The 16,363-nt window shown below is 44.4% G+C and overlaps 1 protein-coding gene across 1 annotated transcript in view; it reads left to right on the forward strand.

Annotated features, from left to right (window-relative positions):
* Window positions 1-16,363, forward strand: part of LOC311234736 (protocadherin-15-like) — a gene marked incomplete at its 3' end in the record, with an annotated part of 504,680 nt that overhangs the window by 333,658 nt on the left and 154,659 nt on the right. The window contains exon 18 of the mRNA XM_084321979.1: window positions 11,565-11,681. Within this exon, the coding sequence (XP_084178105.1) occupies window positions 11,565-11,681 (117 nt within the window). The remainder of the gene's footprint in view (window positions 1-11,564; window positions 11,682-16,363) is intronic.

Below are 16,363 nucleotides of genomic sequence, written 5' to 3' on the forward strand. Positions count from 1 at the left end.
GCGTTTCAAAAGCGATCCCATGCACTCGAGTGTTTGTCTGGACCCACGTAACAAGATATTACTGCCGGAGGGATTTCCTCGATGCACCAGTGCCACTTCCGGTTTGGCGTGGAGTGTAACTCGCCCGATCATCCACCAGGTGGCGGTATTGAGGCGTTGCAATATCAGACAGGGTGCAGCTGCAGTCCCGCAGGGAGGCTGGATGAATTATGAATGCCATGGCGAAAAAATGAAATATTGATCCCAACAACGAATTATCATGTTGTTGGCGTTCAACGCATGGCAGGCAATAACGAATAATGACGTTGTTGGCGTCCAATGTGTTAAGGCCCCTTGACTAAAATAAGGTCATCATTATTATATTCCTGAATACATCAAAGCAGTCAATATGTACCTTGTCTCATTTGCATAATATAATAGAGGCCTCTGCCTCAAATACAATTGATACTCATGTCATGTCTGTCTGTCTGTCTGGGAAAAGGAAGCTGCCTCCCACATTTTACTGAACCCAGTTTATATACACTATTCAGTCAACCCCCTTTTTCTCCTGTCGGGGAGTCGACCTGCATCTGTTAGTTCCCTTTTGGCTATTTCCGAACAGGGGGGCAACATTTACCCGACATGATGTATTACTTTGCTCTTTGAAGTGAGCCCATTCAGTTATAATGTGACTATACCCTGCCCTTATTTGGACATTCTCCTCTTCAGTTCTTCTTTCAGTTCCTTGTTTTACCATAGACAACTGTTGTCATACAAGTCAACAAAATCAGACTTAAGACAGAAAATGCCTCAAGGCCCTTACAAACAATGTCAGAAATGGAATCTTTAACTGGAATGAAATATGTTATTGTTACTAAGTTAGATATGTTAGAAAGCAGACTTAATGAGAGAAAAGCTTCAGACAATGTGTGGTCCTCCAAATCCCTTCTCTCACACAGCTGGTAATCAAGAAGTCAGTCTAGTTTCATTTCATCTATAATATTAACTTCTTATTGTAAGCAGTCATTAAGTGTTTCTACTTTAACCAGTTCCATATCAGATAAACCACACATATGCATATTTAATTATTAGACTAATATAATCAAAGAGAGAGACGTTTTCTCTCTTAAAGGGGACATGCATTATAAATGGCTTTTTTCAGTATTTACCATTGTTTTATAGCAATAGGGGTTAGTATCAATGGGTCTGTGTCTCTAATTACCATATTGACTCATCAGTCTAGTCTCGAGTTCACGAGATCTTCCCTCACTCAACTAAGCTGTTCTGACTTGACTGTATTCCTGACGTGAATAGGGTACTGATCTGCAGTAACGCCCCCTCTATGGTTGTAGTGCAGTGTAACCCGACACTTCCTCAAACGGGGTTTGACAGGCAGAGAACGAGCGAGAGGGAGAGAGAGAGAGAGAGATAGAGAGAGAGAGGGACGGCGGGAGGGACTGCAGAAGTGTGTGTAAATGTGTGTGTGCCATCTCTCTCCCTCATCGGACACACACACACAAACTTGACTGCGTGTGCTTCGGGGACGTAGGCAGGGATGCGTTCTTCATGGGACGGGGTTGCACTCTGTGCACCCAAAGATTTGAGCAGAAGTGCGTGCACGCACATGCACGGATGTGCACGGCACGTGTGTGCACACAGGAATGCGCTGCACTCGCCAACTCGCTATAAGTACCCACCTGGGCTACTTTGCATATCAATAGCGCCGGTCGTCAGGTGTGTTAAATACGTTCTCAGATACATTCACACCTAACTTGTGAATGAAATGTGTTACATTCCATTCGTAGAGGCAATTAGGCACTGTCTTTAGTCTGTGCTTAAGCGAGGGAACATTTATGCGCATGCGCGGGAGCGCGCACACGCGCCGGGAGCGCACGTGCACGTGGCGTCATTAGCGTGCGTGCAATCAGAGTTGATATGAGGAACGCACCTCTGGACGTAGGCATAGTGTAACCCGACACTTCCTCAAACAGGGTTTGACAGGAAGAGAACGAGCGAGGAGAGAGAGGGAGAGAGAGAGAGAGAGAGAGAGAGAGAGAGAGAGAGAGAGAGAGAGAGAGAGGGACGGCGGGAGGGACTGCAGAAGTGTGTGTAAATGTGTGTGCGCCATCTCTCTCCCTCGTCGGACACACACACACAAACTTGACTGCGTGTGTGTCGGGACGCATCTCTCCTCTCTCTCTCCCTCGCCGGAGCATTACACACAAACTTGACTGCGTGTGTGTCGGGGGCGCCTTGCTAGTGAACAGTGGGCAAAGCATGAGGACGAGGCTTTGTTGTTGAAAGCAAGAGTCCGGGTCATATATTTTCTGCTAGAGGATGCTGAACACTTCCTGCATATTATAGACCCAGAGTCTGGGGTCTCTGAATAGACCTGTGCACCTGTGGTCCCCCCGTAAAGGTGGAGTTTATAGAACGCTTTTATGAAAAGAAAAACGAGGACGAGGGGAATAGTTAGCATTTCTTAGTGGAGCAGCTGGCCTGAAAGATGGCAGGGTTGTCCGCTAGTCTCTGAGGGGTTAGCGTAAATCGCCCCCTGACAAACGACCCCAATCAAAATGGTGGTTGAGATCAGATCCTGCTGTACTCTGCCGTGCGGGGCTTTGGTGTGAGGATTCAGCCCACGTCCTCACATCCGCCTCCTCTGCCCATTTGTCTGGCGTGCAAACCGACACGGGATGTGCAGTAGTTATCTCTGGAGGGAAATTGCATTGTTGATAACAGTGCCAACACAGCAATGGTTGGAAGAGAAGGTGTACAAAGGCAAGTGGACTGTAGGTAGAAATAAGGACCCGGGGGAACGTCGCCCAGTCTTGCTCGTTAAAAAGGAGTTTCGCCAGAGAAAAGGAACTAGAGAAAGTGGAACTGACGTGACTGACCTCTGTGGATGATGATTGGTCGAAAGGCCGGTGTGTCTGTGACAATGACCAATCAGCAACTTGGTGATGACTCTCATCAGCTCCATTCAAATAGATTTTGCTGCACGATGTGACTACATAATGACATATCTCCAGGAGTCAGCAGATATCACAGTGAGTGAGTTTGCATCGTATATTTGTACACATACAGTATATATACATGTTGGGACTTTGTATGTATTTTATTGTTTGGCTCGGAAACACCTAATTTATTTGTCTGATTTCTGAGCACAAACACAGAGAAACCATGTGGCTTGGATTACCACACAGGTATTTCTATGTTGGGAGAGCTGTTTCTTGCTTATCCCAACTCGACCGACTCCGTAATTTTATTTGTATTATTATTATTATTTTTTTTATAAAAAGGTTCCATGGTGCAGATTTAATGTAACTGATGTATAGTAAATGGGGTTCCATTCTCAGTCATCAAAGCCAGGTTGTAACAGCCTTCCATCCATGCACATTTCCAGGCTGTTGCATTCTAAATTTAAAAACAGCCGCAATGTTATTCCATCTCTGCTGTCACTGTTCTCTCTGGAGCCGCACATCACTGCTCTCAAAAGCTGTTTTATGTCTCGTAATGGAGTTTGTGTTTTCCGTGTAGAGATAAGAGGAGAAGGGCGGCAGCAAGCTGATGTGTTCTACTTCATGAGTTCAAGATGACTCCTCACGTTTCAATCATAATGCTGTGCTGCCTCTAAGGACCATAATGGAAAGGAGAGAAAACGTGAAAACTATAAGCAGATTGACAATATTTGTATGGTAAAAAAATTCATTTTATATTTAACACTTTGGGTGCCAGCCGCTTTAGCCATCTTTGTACTCAGTGTGCCACCGCTGTAAAGTATAGGGATTTTCACTGTGCATTGCGGTGTTTGCAGGGCTATATCTATATTATATATTATAGCTATGGAGACAATACTATGGCTCATTTAACATTAACTATCCATCGTTCAACGTGTGAAAAATAATGAATTTTTTCATGTATACGTTCGCGTGTTTCGTGTATACCGTGGTGAATATTGTATAGTTTCAGAGTGATCCTGGCTAATTCCTGGTAACTGTGTTATGGAGCAATACGTGCATTTTGCTAAAATCGATCATGTTGCTCGCCTGGACACGCTACTATTTTCAATTCAAAGGTATATAATAGGTCGTATGTTTCATCATGAATGCATGAAAGGGGGAGGGGGGTAGTTTTTTTATGCTTTGATCGCCAGTAACGGCATTCGTTTTGAATACTACATACGTTAATCGGCCGGATCGATATGAAATCATTGTAGGATCAAGGTGGAATTGATGTCATATAGTCCTTACCTTTAGGAGGTATCCCAAAAAGAATATTCCAATTGTCTGATCGCGATTTCCAGTATTGATGTCGATCGGGTCCCTGACAGGAAGTGGCACAAGATATGCCTCAAGTGTGCTGAACGCGTTTCGAAGTGGTCGGATGAAGCGATGCACTTGGCTTGGTCTAAATTCTCCGCCCGGACCATATACAATGTAACACACAGTGTGAAATAAGGTTTCAAAGGGTGGGCGATACTGCCACCTAGCAGGATGCGGCCGGTATTGCACTTTTGGGATCTCAGAATGATTTCCTATGGTAACACAGAGGTCCCTGAACCTTTAATGAATAAAATAAATTGAATAAAAGAAATAAGGACCAAAACCTGAGAAATCTCTGGTCTGGCAGCCAATATGTTAAAGTCATGCCTCAACGACGCATTTGATGTCAGAAAATAAATAATAGCACTACACAAACACTGCAAATGACAGTGGATAAATAAATAAGAAGCTAATCGCGTGAATATATATATATTTTTTTTTTATCCACTTTTTCTCCTTATTTTCTATTTTTCTCCCATCCCAATTTCGTGTTTCCAATTCCAATTCCAATTCCAATTAGGAGATCACAGATACTGCGCTGCCCTATAGTAGTACAGTACACAATATTAGCGTGACATCTCCACAGTCGGGCGTGAGCGGACCGGACTCTGCGCGGCATGTCCACAATCATTTGAGGTTTCAGTCAAGCTTACCACTGCATACAAAATCTAATCTAATTTTGATCCATCGCAAAGTGCTTCCTCGCTACCTGTTGTACTGTACCTGTTGAATACTGGGCAATGCCGAACCTCTATTTCCACACCTGCCCTCGCATTATAATGAGCTGGACAGGCGTGTCTGTATGCAAATGAAGTAAACGGGAACACGCGTTTAAGTTTGTCAATGAGTGACGTATCTCATTCTGGGCATCGCAGCTGTGATCATTTCGGCGAGTTAAGACAGCCTCTCCAAGCGTTGGTGAATCCGGGTGTAATTGTCGTCGACTTTCTCTTATGACCTTCCAAGGTGGTTGTCGTAAGAGAAATCTTATGACAATGTTGGTGAATGAGACCCATTGTCTGGCTCATTGTGTATTGCTGTGACGCGTTATAGAAATGTGTTTCTGCATTCACCATCGACACCTGTTGGGGGAAGGAATGTCTAGTGTTGAGAAGCGTTGTAAACATAGGCGCCTGATTATGTTTTAAAGTGGGGAAGCAGGTTTTTAGATGGACCAGCTGATGAGCTTTGTAGTGGCCAAACATTTGTTTCAGGCTCTGTCACAGGTCACATGAATCTAGTGTTTTCCAGGCATCCAATCTAGCACCAAAACACTGCTGTCTTTAGAGAGAAAGCTACCAGCTCTTTGTATGTGCAGAAGTATAAGTTAGCAGTCAGCACTGTGAGTGGGAGGGCTGTTGGACAGCGGTGTGTGTACTGTAGTGCCTAGTATACAGTATGTGTGTCACTGTCGGAGACATTCGCCTCACACACAAAGCATTTCCAAACAGCACTCTTGTTGTTTTAGCTGTTTTTAGAGAGAAAACCACCAGCTGTGTGTGTGCAGAAATCAAAACCGGTCGGTGCGACTGGGCAGTGTAGAGGTATAAGCACTCGTCTACCACTGCAGAGACCCGTACCTACGAACACAATTGGCAGTGTTTGGGGAAGCCAGTGGGGAGTCCTGGTTGCTGCTAGAGCGACTCCTACTACGTCGGTCTGCATACCTGTTCAGCAGGGAGTGGATCTGGGGGAGATAGTGAAACTCCTAGCTGTCGAAAGAGTTTGAAAGAAGCAGCTGGCAACTCCACATGTATTGGAGGAGGCACGTGGTCGTCTACACCCTCCCCAGACAAACAGTATGGTAACGACAGGAAGGGAACTGGCATAACAACAAAATATGGGAGCAAAAGGGGAAAAAGAAGAAAAGAAACAGCCCTGCTATAACAAGCTAACAGACATGCAGACTGTTTCCAAGATGAGAGAGGAGATGAGAGCTGCGTAGCAGGAGGAGGCGGTGCTGTTGGGCAGTGCGTGCGTTACGTGCGTGCGTGTGTGTGTGCGTGCGTGCGTGCGTGTTTTAAGGCTGTCCCCGAACCCTGTTTTTAGGGTTTGAACGTTCGCCAGGGTTTTTCGAACGGACGTTCGAATGTTCAGTTTTTTTATTAATAAATTTTATTATTATAGATTTTACGGGGGGCGGCATTGCATAGTCTATCGGTGAAAAAAAATTTGTTTACAGTGGTGGCTGTTCATGTAAACATGTAAACAAAGCACTCAGAAGAAAATAAAGGGAAAAGACAGCAGTCAAACATAATATCATATAACGCACTCACTTTTTGTTGGGTATGCCATATGCACCAGCCACTTCACCCAGGCGTTGCGCGATGTTTACTCCAGAATGTTTTATCTCCAGTTCTTTTGTTTCCAAGACATATCCCAGTAGTTCCCACTCGTTGGAAATCAAATTACAGGTGACTGCCATGTACGCCTCCATCGCCACCGACGTCCAAGCGTCTGTTGTGAATGCCACAGCATGTAAAAGGAGACTTTCTCCCGCACGGCCCCGTACTTCAGAGTTAGTTTGTTGGAAACGGTGGATCTTTTGGGCATGGTGTAATGGGCATGGTGCTTGAGCACTGCTGTGTTGTGTGTAACCCGCTCTAGCGTCCCCACCTCCGCGGTTGTGTGTGCACCAAACGTTCCACCCAAAAAATGGAATTTCAGTCCAGATTAGGCCAAATTCTGCAATATTCCACGTTTTGCAGTTGATTCCATTTTTATTGGTTAATTCCACGATTCCGTCCGCGATTCCGTGAACGCGGATTTCATATGGCTCTAAATAACTCCTTTTTTCTCTTCTCGCTCATTGGTTTGATATCAAATTGCAGTAGTGTCTGCATGGTTGAGGAGGTGGGCCCGCCGTCCAGATCCAGTTTATGTGCCACCGTGGAATGCCAAGTGCTTGTCGCACATTTGACACACAGCCTTTGCCTTATCCTCTGTAAATTTAAAGTGTTTACACACAGGTGACGTCTTCCCACTTCTTGCAGCTGCCATGATTGAATAATTGAGCGAGCGCCTCCTCACCTCGACTCAATCCCACGCGCCTCTTTTTTTTGTGTGTGTGTGTGTGAACGTTCGAACCCATTCATTATAAACCGAATGCCAGCGTAACGTTCGAATGTTCGAACATTCGGGCTCAGCCTTAGTGTGTGTGTATGTGTGTGTGTGTGTGTGTGTGTGTGTGTGTGTGTGTGTGTGTGTGTGTGTGTGTGTCTAGCGCTTAGTATATGTGTCACTGTGTCTCATTGAGTCTAAATTGTCCTGCTTGACGCGTGCTCACTCAGTTATTCCATTGCTGCAATTTGCGGTGAGCTCTTGTCATAATAATAATAATTATAATAAGTCTCACATTCCTTCAGAACTTTTGCCTGAAGACTTATAATTTAATGAAATATCTCATGAGAATCACACAGCAGCAATCAGAGTAGCACAAAACACATCAGAACCTCAATTGGTGAGCCAGGTGCATTTATCATTTTCCAATTGCCCTTCGAAACCTCTGTGATTAACGGAATTTCAGAGCTGTTTTTGTCCCGCTGTGATCGCTGGAGTCTCTCAGCATGGGTTTCACATAATGTGCTCGGTGTGAATCTGGCACCATCTTCGGAATCCAGACTGCATGTGTTAATGCTTATAAATATCAGATTTATTTTCTTTTTTCTTTTTTTTACATCCACACAGAGCGTGAGGGGGTATTTGTGACTGTGTGTGTGTGTGTGTGTGTGTGTGTGTGTGTGTGTGTGTGTGTGTGTGTGTGTGTGTGTGTGTGTGTGTGTGTGTGTGTGTGTGTGTGTGTGTGTGTGTGTGTGTGTGCGCGCGCGCGCGCGCGCGCGTCCATAACTGCGATAACTCACTCATGTCTTATCTGATTTGGCTCAAACTTGGCGAATAGGTCAACAGTGAGATAAGGACCTGCACTATTGATTTTTATATATATATATATATACCTTTTTTTCCCCAAATAGGTCAAACATTGAGGGTGCAGTTCACGGTTTATTTAGTACTGAGGACACCACCATTTCCAACTGAGGTTGATGCAAGGTCTACTCTGACTGTCTGCTTTGTATCCTCCTAAATATCAATAACTGGAGGGTGGCCTTACCAGTCAGCATGTGCTGTAGGGGAGGGTGTTTCATCTCTCTGAGTGCCTTTCTAGCTTTGTATTCATCTAAACAATAATAAAAATAAGAAATTCTTCTGGCATGCTGAACACAACCAGCCCTCCCAGGGGTCGGCGAAGGACATGACAGGCATACTGTAGGGTTGAGAGGCTGTGTTTCCACAGGTCTGGAAGTCAGCCATCATCACACCAATTTTTTTATCAGGAAGTGTAAATGAAGTTAGCAACTACAGACCCATCAGTATCCTCCTGCTAATCTTAAAGATTGCTGAGAAGAGTATGTAGCTGAACAACTAATTACCCATCTGAACAACAGTCCCTATCCACTTCACCCCATGCAGTTTGGGTTCAGAGCCAATCATTCCATCGAAATCGCAAACTGCTTCTTTTGAGAGACGGTAAAAGCGAAGATGGACAAGGGAGGCGTGATTGGAGCCATGTTTTTAGACCTGAAAAAGGCCTTTGATACCATCAGCCACGATGTGCTCATCAGTAAGCTAGCCATGTTTAATTTTTCTTCTCACGCCCAAAAATGGATGAGATCTTATCTTGAGGGTAGGACACAATGCGTCAAAATAAATGGTGATCTATCTCCCCCCCTGGAATACGATGTGGGTGTGCCACAGGGTTCAATCCTGGGCCCCCTCCTGTTCAGCCTGTACATAAATGACCTACCTGCCTTCTGTCTGCTCTGGCTCCCTAGTCCAGATGTACGCGGACGACATAGTCATTTATGTACATGCCAAAAACAAAGCAGAAGCGGCAAGAGTACGTAATACAACCATGATGCAGGTAGCTCAATGGCTCACTGACTGTTACCTCCACTTGAATGCAAAGCAGACTATCTGCATGTTCTTTGAAAAAAGATCATCAAACACACCTGATCCAGATGTCTTTGCTGCTGGAGAGAAGCTCCAAGTGGTGACCGAATGCAAATACCTTGGAATCATCCTAGACCGCAACCTCACATAAAAAAAAACAGGTCAAAAAAGTCACGAGAACAGTCAAATTCAATATATCTAACTTCCGATACATCAGAAACTGTCTGAACATTGAAGCAGCAACACTGTACTTCAAATGCCATCATCATGTCACACCTTACATCAGGGGTGGCCAACCTTTTTTGAACCAAGATCTACTTTTTTATTTACCACCTAGCCCGAAAGCTACCAGCCAAAATTGTATATTGTAAGCCGTCATTTGAGGCTTTATAAAAGCAGCATAATGAACACAAATCTGTCAGTGCCGAGCCCGACCTCATCTTAAATAACAAACAGCATTGCTTGTTGTAGTTAACAAGGAGAGGAAGAGTTGATTTAGCAAAAAAAAAAAAAAAAATTAATAATCAAATTTTATTAATCAAGATCTACTTGAAATCAGCCCGCGATCTACCTGTCGATCGCGATCGACTGGTTGGGCACCACTGCCTTACATACTGTATTACCAGCTTGACCCAGACCTGCAAAACAACTCTAGCACCCATTCAATCTGCATACAAACAGGCCCTGAAGGTTCTGGACCAGAAACCTATCAGTCACCACCACTGCAATATCCTGGACAAGCATGCCCTCTTGAGCTGGGACAAGATCATCAAACTAACCGATGTCAGTCTGGTCTTCAAAATCCTCCATGGTCTAGCCCCGCCCCCACTTTCCGATTTGTTCACCCCCAGCAGCAGGTTCACCAGAACTGTTGTACCGGGTTCCATTAAGGAAAAGTACATTTAGCCAATCAGCCCTCTCTTCGTGAGAGCTGCCAAGACCTGGAACTCCATTCCAAGTTACATCCGCAATATAGAAACACACAGATCATTCAAACACACTTTCAAAACATGGTTAAGAAATAACTACACGTGTGAACACAACAGCCCTGCATAACTCATATTTTGCATGATGTGTTTTTAACCTGTTCTTAATGACCTGTATGCCATATATGTTATGCTTTCTTTTTTAGCTGCTTTTCAACACCAGGCCCAGGGACAACAGTTGAACATTTGCTTTGGCTACCACTGTCTCACACATTTACTTTATGTTCATTAATGTGTGCTGTCCCTGTTCAAATAAAGTTTCAACTGAAACTGAAACTGAACTGGTCCCCACACATAATACATGTTTTACCATGCTGCAGGCTCAGCAGACAGTATAGTACTGTGTGTGTGTGTGTGTGTGTGTGTGTGTGTGGTGTGTGTGTGGTGTGTGTGTGGTGTGTGTGTGTGTGTGTGTGTGTGTGCGTGCGTGCGTGCGCGCGTGCGTGCGTCTCATGTGCATGTTTGATCAGGTAGTGAGAGACAGCGGGAGTATACAATATGTACATATGATTTCACGTTTGACTGGACGAGACCCCCTGTGTCCAGTGTGTGCGGAAGTCCTAGAGAGCCGTGCCCGGGACACGGTGGAAGCATTCCCCTAATTTCCTTTATAATAATTGGTCCTGAATAACTCTGTGACTCTCTGTATTAACTGCTCCCACCGAACCTGCACCATTGCAATAATGACCTGTTCTGTATGCGGACGACATCGGCAAAGGTGCCGGTAAAAGGAACGGCGGGCATATTATATTGCCCCCCACAACGCCAAAGCATGATTCAATAATGATTTGTCCATTTGGTTTGTTCATTACCACCTCTCAGTCTTAACCACACTTCACTGACCCCACAGTGTTGCACACTCTCTTGACAATTGCTATCATTTTGCCATTGGGCATGCTCTTAGCAGTAGCTCTGGAAACTCAAACACACTCAGATCCAAACACAAGACGAACCTCGCCATGGGCGACCAGGCCTTCGGCTCAGCTGCTCCTCGGCTGTGGAATGCCCTCCCCGACCATCTGACAGCACCACATTCCGTTGAGGCATTTAAAAGGGGACTAAAAACATTTATTTTTGCATTTGCCTAAATGGACCTACTGATGCCTTGTGTGTTTTAAAAAAAAATTATATAATTTTTTTTTAGCTGTCTAGAGCTGACTTTGATCTGAATGTTTCTTTCATTTCATTGGTTGTTTTATTCATTTGTATTTGATTATCTTTATCTCCTTTCATATAGCCCTTTGAGATGTGTTACAAATATAAAGTGTGTTACAAATAAAATGTATTATTATTATCTGTTCATATCCCGTGTGGTTCTTCTTTTCAGGATATGAATGACTTCTCCCCCGTCTTCAGCCAAGCCCTGTACAAGGGCCTGGTGGCCCCCAACGCGGACAAAGGAACCGTCATCGCAACCGTGTTCGCCGCGGACCAAGACCCACCGGTGAGGAGCCAACAGTGTCTCATTGTGTTGATGCCACAGAGGCCCTGTCCTATTCAGAATGAGATTTTACATTTATGCCTGTGGTGTTTGATTTCTGAAGAGCATTTCCTTTAGCACCATAAGTACGCACAGTGGGTTGCTGTGATTGATGGGAAATCTCCCATGAATAATAAACCACATGACAACACCGGTATTTACTGGTCACACCAGACATTTTACAAAATGATGCTCGATATATATAGAGCGCTTGCTTTGATCTTTAACGTTGAACATTAAGCTTGTATTGCCAAATTCAGATGATTAAAACGTTGAAGCTTGGAAAAGGTATGACGACAAGCAGTCGGAGCAGCTTAACGATTGTGCACTGTGAGTCTGCACCGGGATGTTTCTGCTCTCTTCCCCCCCCCCCCCCCCCCCCCTTTACTACAGCTGTCCCTGAAACACGTCCCTGTCCCTGTTACACCTGTTGTGTAACATGTCATCTCTAGAGCATTTATTCTCTGCTTCACGTGAAGTTAAATCTACTCTAGAAGTGAAAGTGAAACTTAAGCTACTCTGTACCGCAACTCTGCTGCAGTGACCTAAGTTATGCTGTCCATGCAGACACTTTCGGTTTATAATGTTGTCTGACGTATTGATAACACGCTTGTTTATTAACATACTGGTATTAGTTTTGATTCTAGTTGTACTTCTAGTACAAACATGCCGCAGTAATTTGAGCCACCATGTCAACATGTATGAGTCATCTGCTCGCTATCCTCAGCTACCTCCCTGCTGCCTCCACTGTCTTTTACCTTATTTATTTCCTTTTTCTTGGCTGCAAACTGGGGGAACAAAATGACACGGTGCAGAAGAAAAATGTTGACACCCCGTTGGCACTCAGACGTTATTTCACTATCTTAAGATGAGTCTTGGCGGGAGCAAAAGGAGCAGTATTGGTTTTGGGAATGCGGCGTAGTACACCTCTGTGACTTTTACGATGTCACTTCCAATCTGTCCATAGGACAACAAGGTCATTAAGGATGAAGCAACGACACATTGGCAATCTAATAAATAGTGGAGAACAAGGTTATTTTGTCCACAGAATATTTGGTTCCACGTCATCAACCCCCATGCCAACATGTGGCTTTATTGGCAGTGCAACCCATCTTAATATTTTATAGTATGGCCCCTGGTGAGTCAGCATTCTACATGTTCTCTCTCTCTCTCTCTCTCTCTCTCTCTCTCTCTCTCTCTCTCTCTCTCTCTCTCTCTCTCTCTCTCTCTCTCTCTCTTCTTTTTGATTTTGGAACAGAGTTATTTTGCCTCATAAAGAGCACTCAGCATTGTTAAATGAGCCATGAGCTCCTAAGGTGCTGTCTCTTTGATGAGGCAGGGCTCCAGACTAACTTTCTCCACTAGTAGCACTGATGCCGCCTAATGAAAATTTTAGTAACACCAGCACAGAATTTAGTGGCACCACTCACATCGATATTCAGGACAACGCCTTCATAGTTCTGTTTTCATTTTCATTACTTACGTTTCATTGAAAATGGACAGACCGTGCTCTTCAAATGCATGGTCTATGTCATTAGGATGCTACAATATTCCATTTAAAGTTTTCTTAGTGTGCGACGGTCCCTTGGCATCCAGAAGTTTTAGTGCTGTACCGTCACAGGAGAAACCCTTCCCTACATATTTCATGCTTCATAGTGTTATTGTGCTTTGTGATTGAGTGCTTCATGATTAAACATTGTGGCTTTTGCGAGCCAACAGCAGAAAGCCACAGGACACAGTTATGCATTTAATTTGCTGTAGATATCTATTGTGTTTCTGTGGCATGAATGAGATTTGTATATTTTATAGAGCTTTGAAGATGGTCACATCTGCTGGCCTCATTGGTGCTGAGTTAGGCTGGATTAGCCTACTTACTCCTGGAAGCCTTAAATCAGTATACATCAGTTATCTAAAAACTGCTAACGTTAGCTAATGTTAGCCGCGAGCTAACCATGGAAACGCTCACAGCGAAGTTCCATTAGTGGGGAAGGGGGGGGGGGGGGGTATATTGACGAGGCATGACAACAGAGGTTCAAAGATAACCTCACATTTATTGGCTGTTGGTTTATATTATATCATCAGGGCTTCTCCAGGTTCCAACGCCGTGTTACTGTTGACTATTCACTTCCTCGTGTGACGTCACTTCAAATACGGCTACTAAGACGCTCAAAAAGCAAAAGCGAGTCGAGTCGATTAGGTACCATGCATTGAAAAGCGGCATACGAGAATACTTCATAATGTTTCATGCAATTCAAAAGTAAATATATATTTAGTACACATGATTTATTTATTTTAAATAACACAGTGACTTTTCCTTTTTGATAAGAAAGTCTAGTGCTGGTTGAGCATATGCATACTTTATGTTGATGTGGCCACAAAAATAGAAAGGTTTAATTATTTTGTTTGTTTGCACTAAGTTAATACTTTGACAAATGTTGCCTATATCTTTCAGTCAGTTCTGTCTTTGTGTGCCAAACATTATTTAAAGCAAACCGCTGTAAACTTTTTTTTTACCAAATAAATGAAGAAGCATGTTTAAATCAGCAATGCCTCCCCTCTTGCTGTACCAACATCTCTCCTAGCTCTAACCGGTCACTGTCAAAATAATGTGCCTGATATCAAACTGCCTCATTCTTTCAGTTTTTGCATGACTACGTCCTTGAGAATAACTGAAAAGTTGGATTCTTTTTAGGCTATATATCTTATGCTGATGTATGATATTTTTGGAGTGTTAAATAAAATAAAAATATGAAATAACATATACCGAACCTAACCGAAAACCGTGACACCAAATCCGTGTTACGAACAGAACCGTGGATGTTGTGAACCGTTCAACCCCTAGTTCCTTACCTCCGTGGAGGGGCAGATGGAGTAGCTGTCGATGGATAGGACGAGGCGGTCGAATTTTTTGTAGGAGGGCTGGGGAAGCTACAACTATGAGTTCAGTTTGTTGGTGCTCCTGTGTTCTCTATGGATGTGTGGAGGAGAGCTTGTTATTGGTGCTCCTGTGTTCTCTATGGATGTGTGGAGGAGAGCTTGGTCTTGGTGCTCCTGTGTTCGCTATGGATGTGTGGAGGAGAGCTTGTTATTGGTGCTCCTGTGTTCTCTATGGATGTGTGGAGGAGAGCTTGGTCTTGGTGCTCCTGTGTGTTTTCTCTATGGATGTGTGGAGGAGAGCTTGTTCTTGGTGCTCCTGTGTGTTTTCTCTATGTATGTGTGGAGGAGAGCTTGGTCTTGGTGCTCCTGTGTGTTTTCTCTATGTATGTGTGGAGGAGAGCTTGGTCTTGGTGCTCCTGTGTGTTTTCTCTATGGATGTGTGGAGGAGAGCGTGGTCTTGGTGCTCCTGTGTGTGTTCTCTACAGTGTAAAAACACAGGGGGACGCAGACGCCTGCCAGTCTGTGCTGCGGGGGAGCAGTACTCCTCATCATCCTCCTCCTCCTCTCTGTTTACTTGCTCTCTAAGCAGCACTTTTTTTTTAATCCTCTTTTTCTCAGATTTTCTATGTTTTTCTCCCCATCCCAATTTTTTGTCGTTATGCCAATTCCCCCCCCTCCCCTACCTGGTCATTGTGCGCATGTTCCCCCTACTGGTCGGTACAAGGGAACCCTGAAGTCTACCACATGCTTCCTCCGACACATGCGGAGACAGCCAGTGGCTCTCTTTTCACCTGGCAGCGAGGACTCTCATTGGTGAAGTGTAACGTGTGGGAGGTCACGCTGCCTTCACCATTTCCTGCCTTTCGCTGAGCAGGCGCCCAGACCTGACCTGTAGGCGTCGCTGTCCACAACGCCAGATTACCACCCACGACTTCCCTCCCGCTAACTCAGCCAAACGAGTTAGTATGACGATCGGCCCAAGCCGCAGGCAATGCTGACTCCGGGAGTCGAGACCGCAGCCTCTTGCATTGGTGACGAGCGCAATCTCCCCTACGCCACCCGACCGCACCTCTCTAAGCAGCACTGACATGTTTTCTCTCTGTTTACTTTCTCTCAAAGTCAAAAGTCAAAGTCAAAGTCAGCTTTATTGTCACTTCTTCTCGTAATGTGCAAGACATACAGAGAAATTAAATTGCGTTTCCCCCTTCCCACGGTGTATATAAAAAAGATCTAATATAAACATAAAGTAACATATAGGACACTATAAACATAAAGTAACATATGGGACACGATGTACACACAATATACAGGACTATATACAATATAAACAGTAGCTAAAAAAAACGACTAGCTACTAGTTTTTTTTAAGCAGCACTGACCTCTTGGCTTTGTGTAGCTATTTCCTTTGCTCATGGCGGGTTTTCAAACCACAGCCTAGAAGCACTCAGAGAGTCAGAGTATCCACCACTAATGGGTCAGAAGCACCGGCACAGTGTGGAGCAAAGACTATTTACATGTGAAAACCCCGGGTGACTCTGGAGTGAGGCTTGACAGACACAAAGGGATTAGATGCCCTAAACAGCGGGAAGTTTTAACCCACTCTCTTATTGACCTGGATTTGGGAGCTCAAAGCGCTGTATCGACAGGGAACCTGTCATAGGCACCTCTGCTAGGTGGAGTAGGAGTAGGGCTGAGTATACCAAACGCTCACCAAACACACGCACGCATGCAAGCACATTATGCACACACAGTAAGTGAAAGACAAAGAG

This window comes from Notolepis coatsorum (assembly GCF_963971535.1).
Source record: "Notolepis coatsorum genome assembly, chromosome: 9".
Taxonomy (NCBI): Eukaryota; Metazoa; Chordata; class Actinopteri; order Aulopiformes; family Paralepididae; genus Notolepis; species Notolepis coatsorum.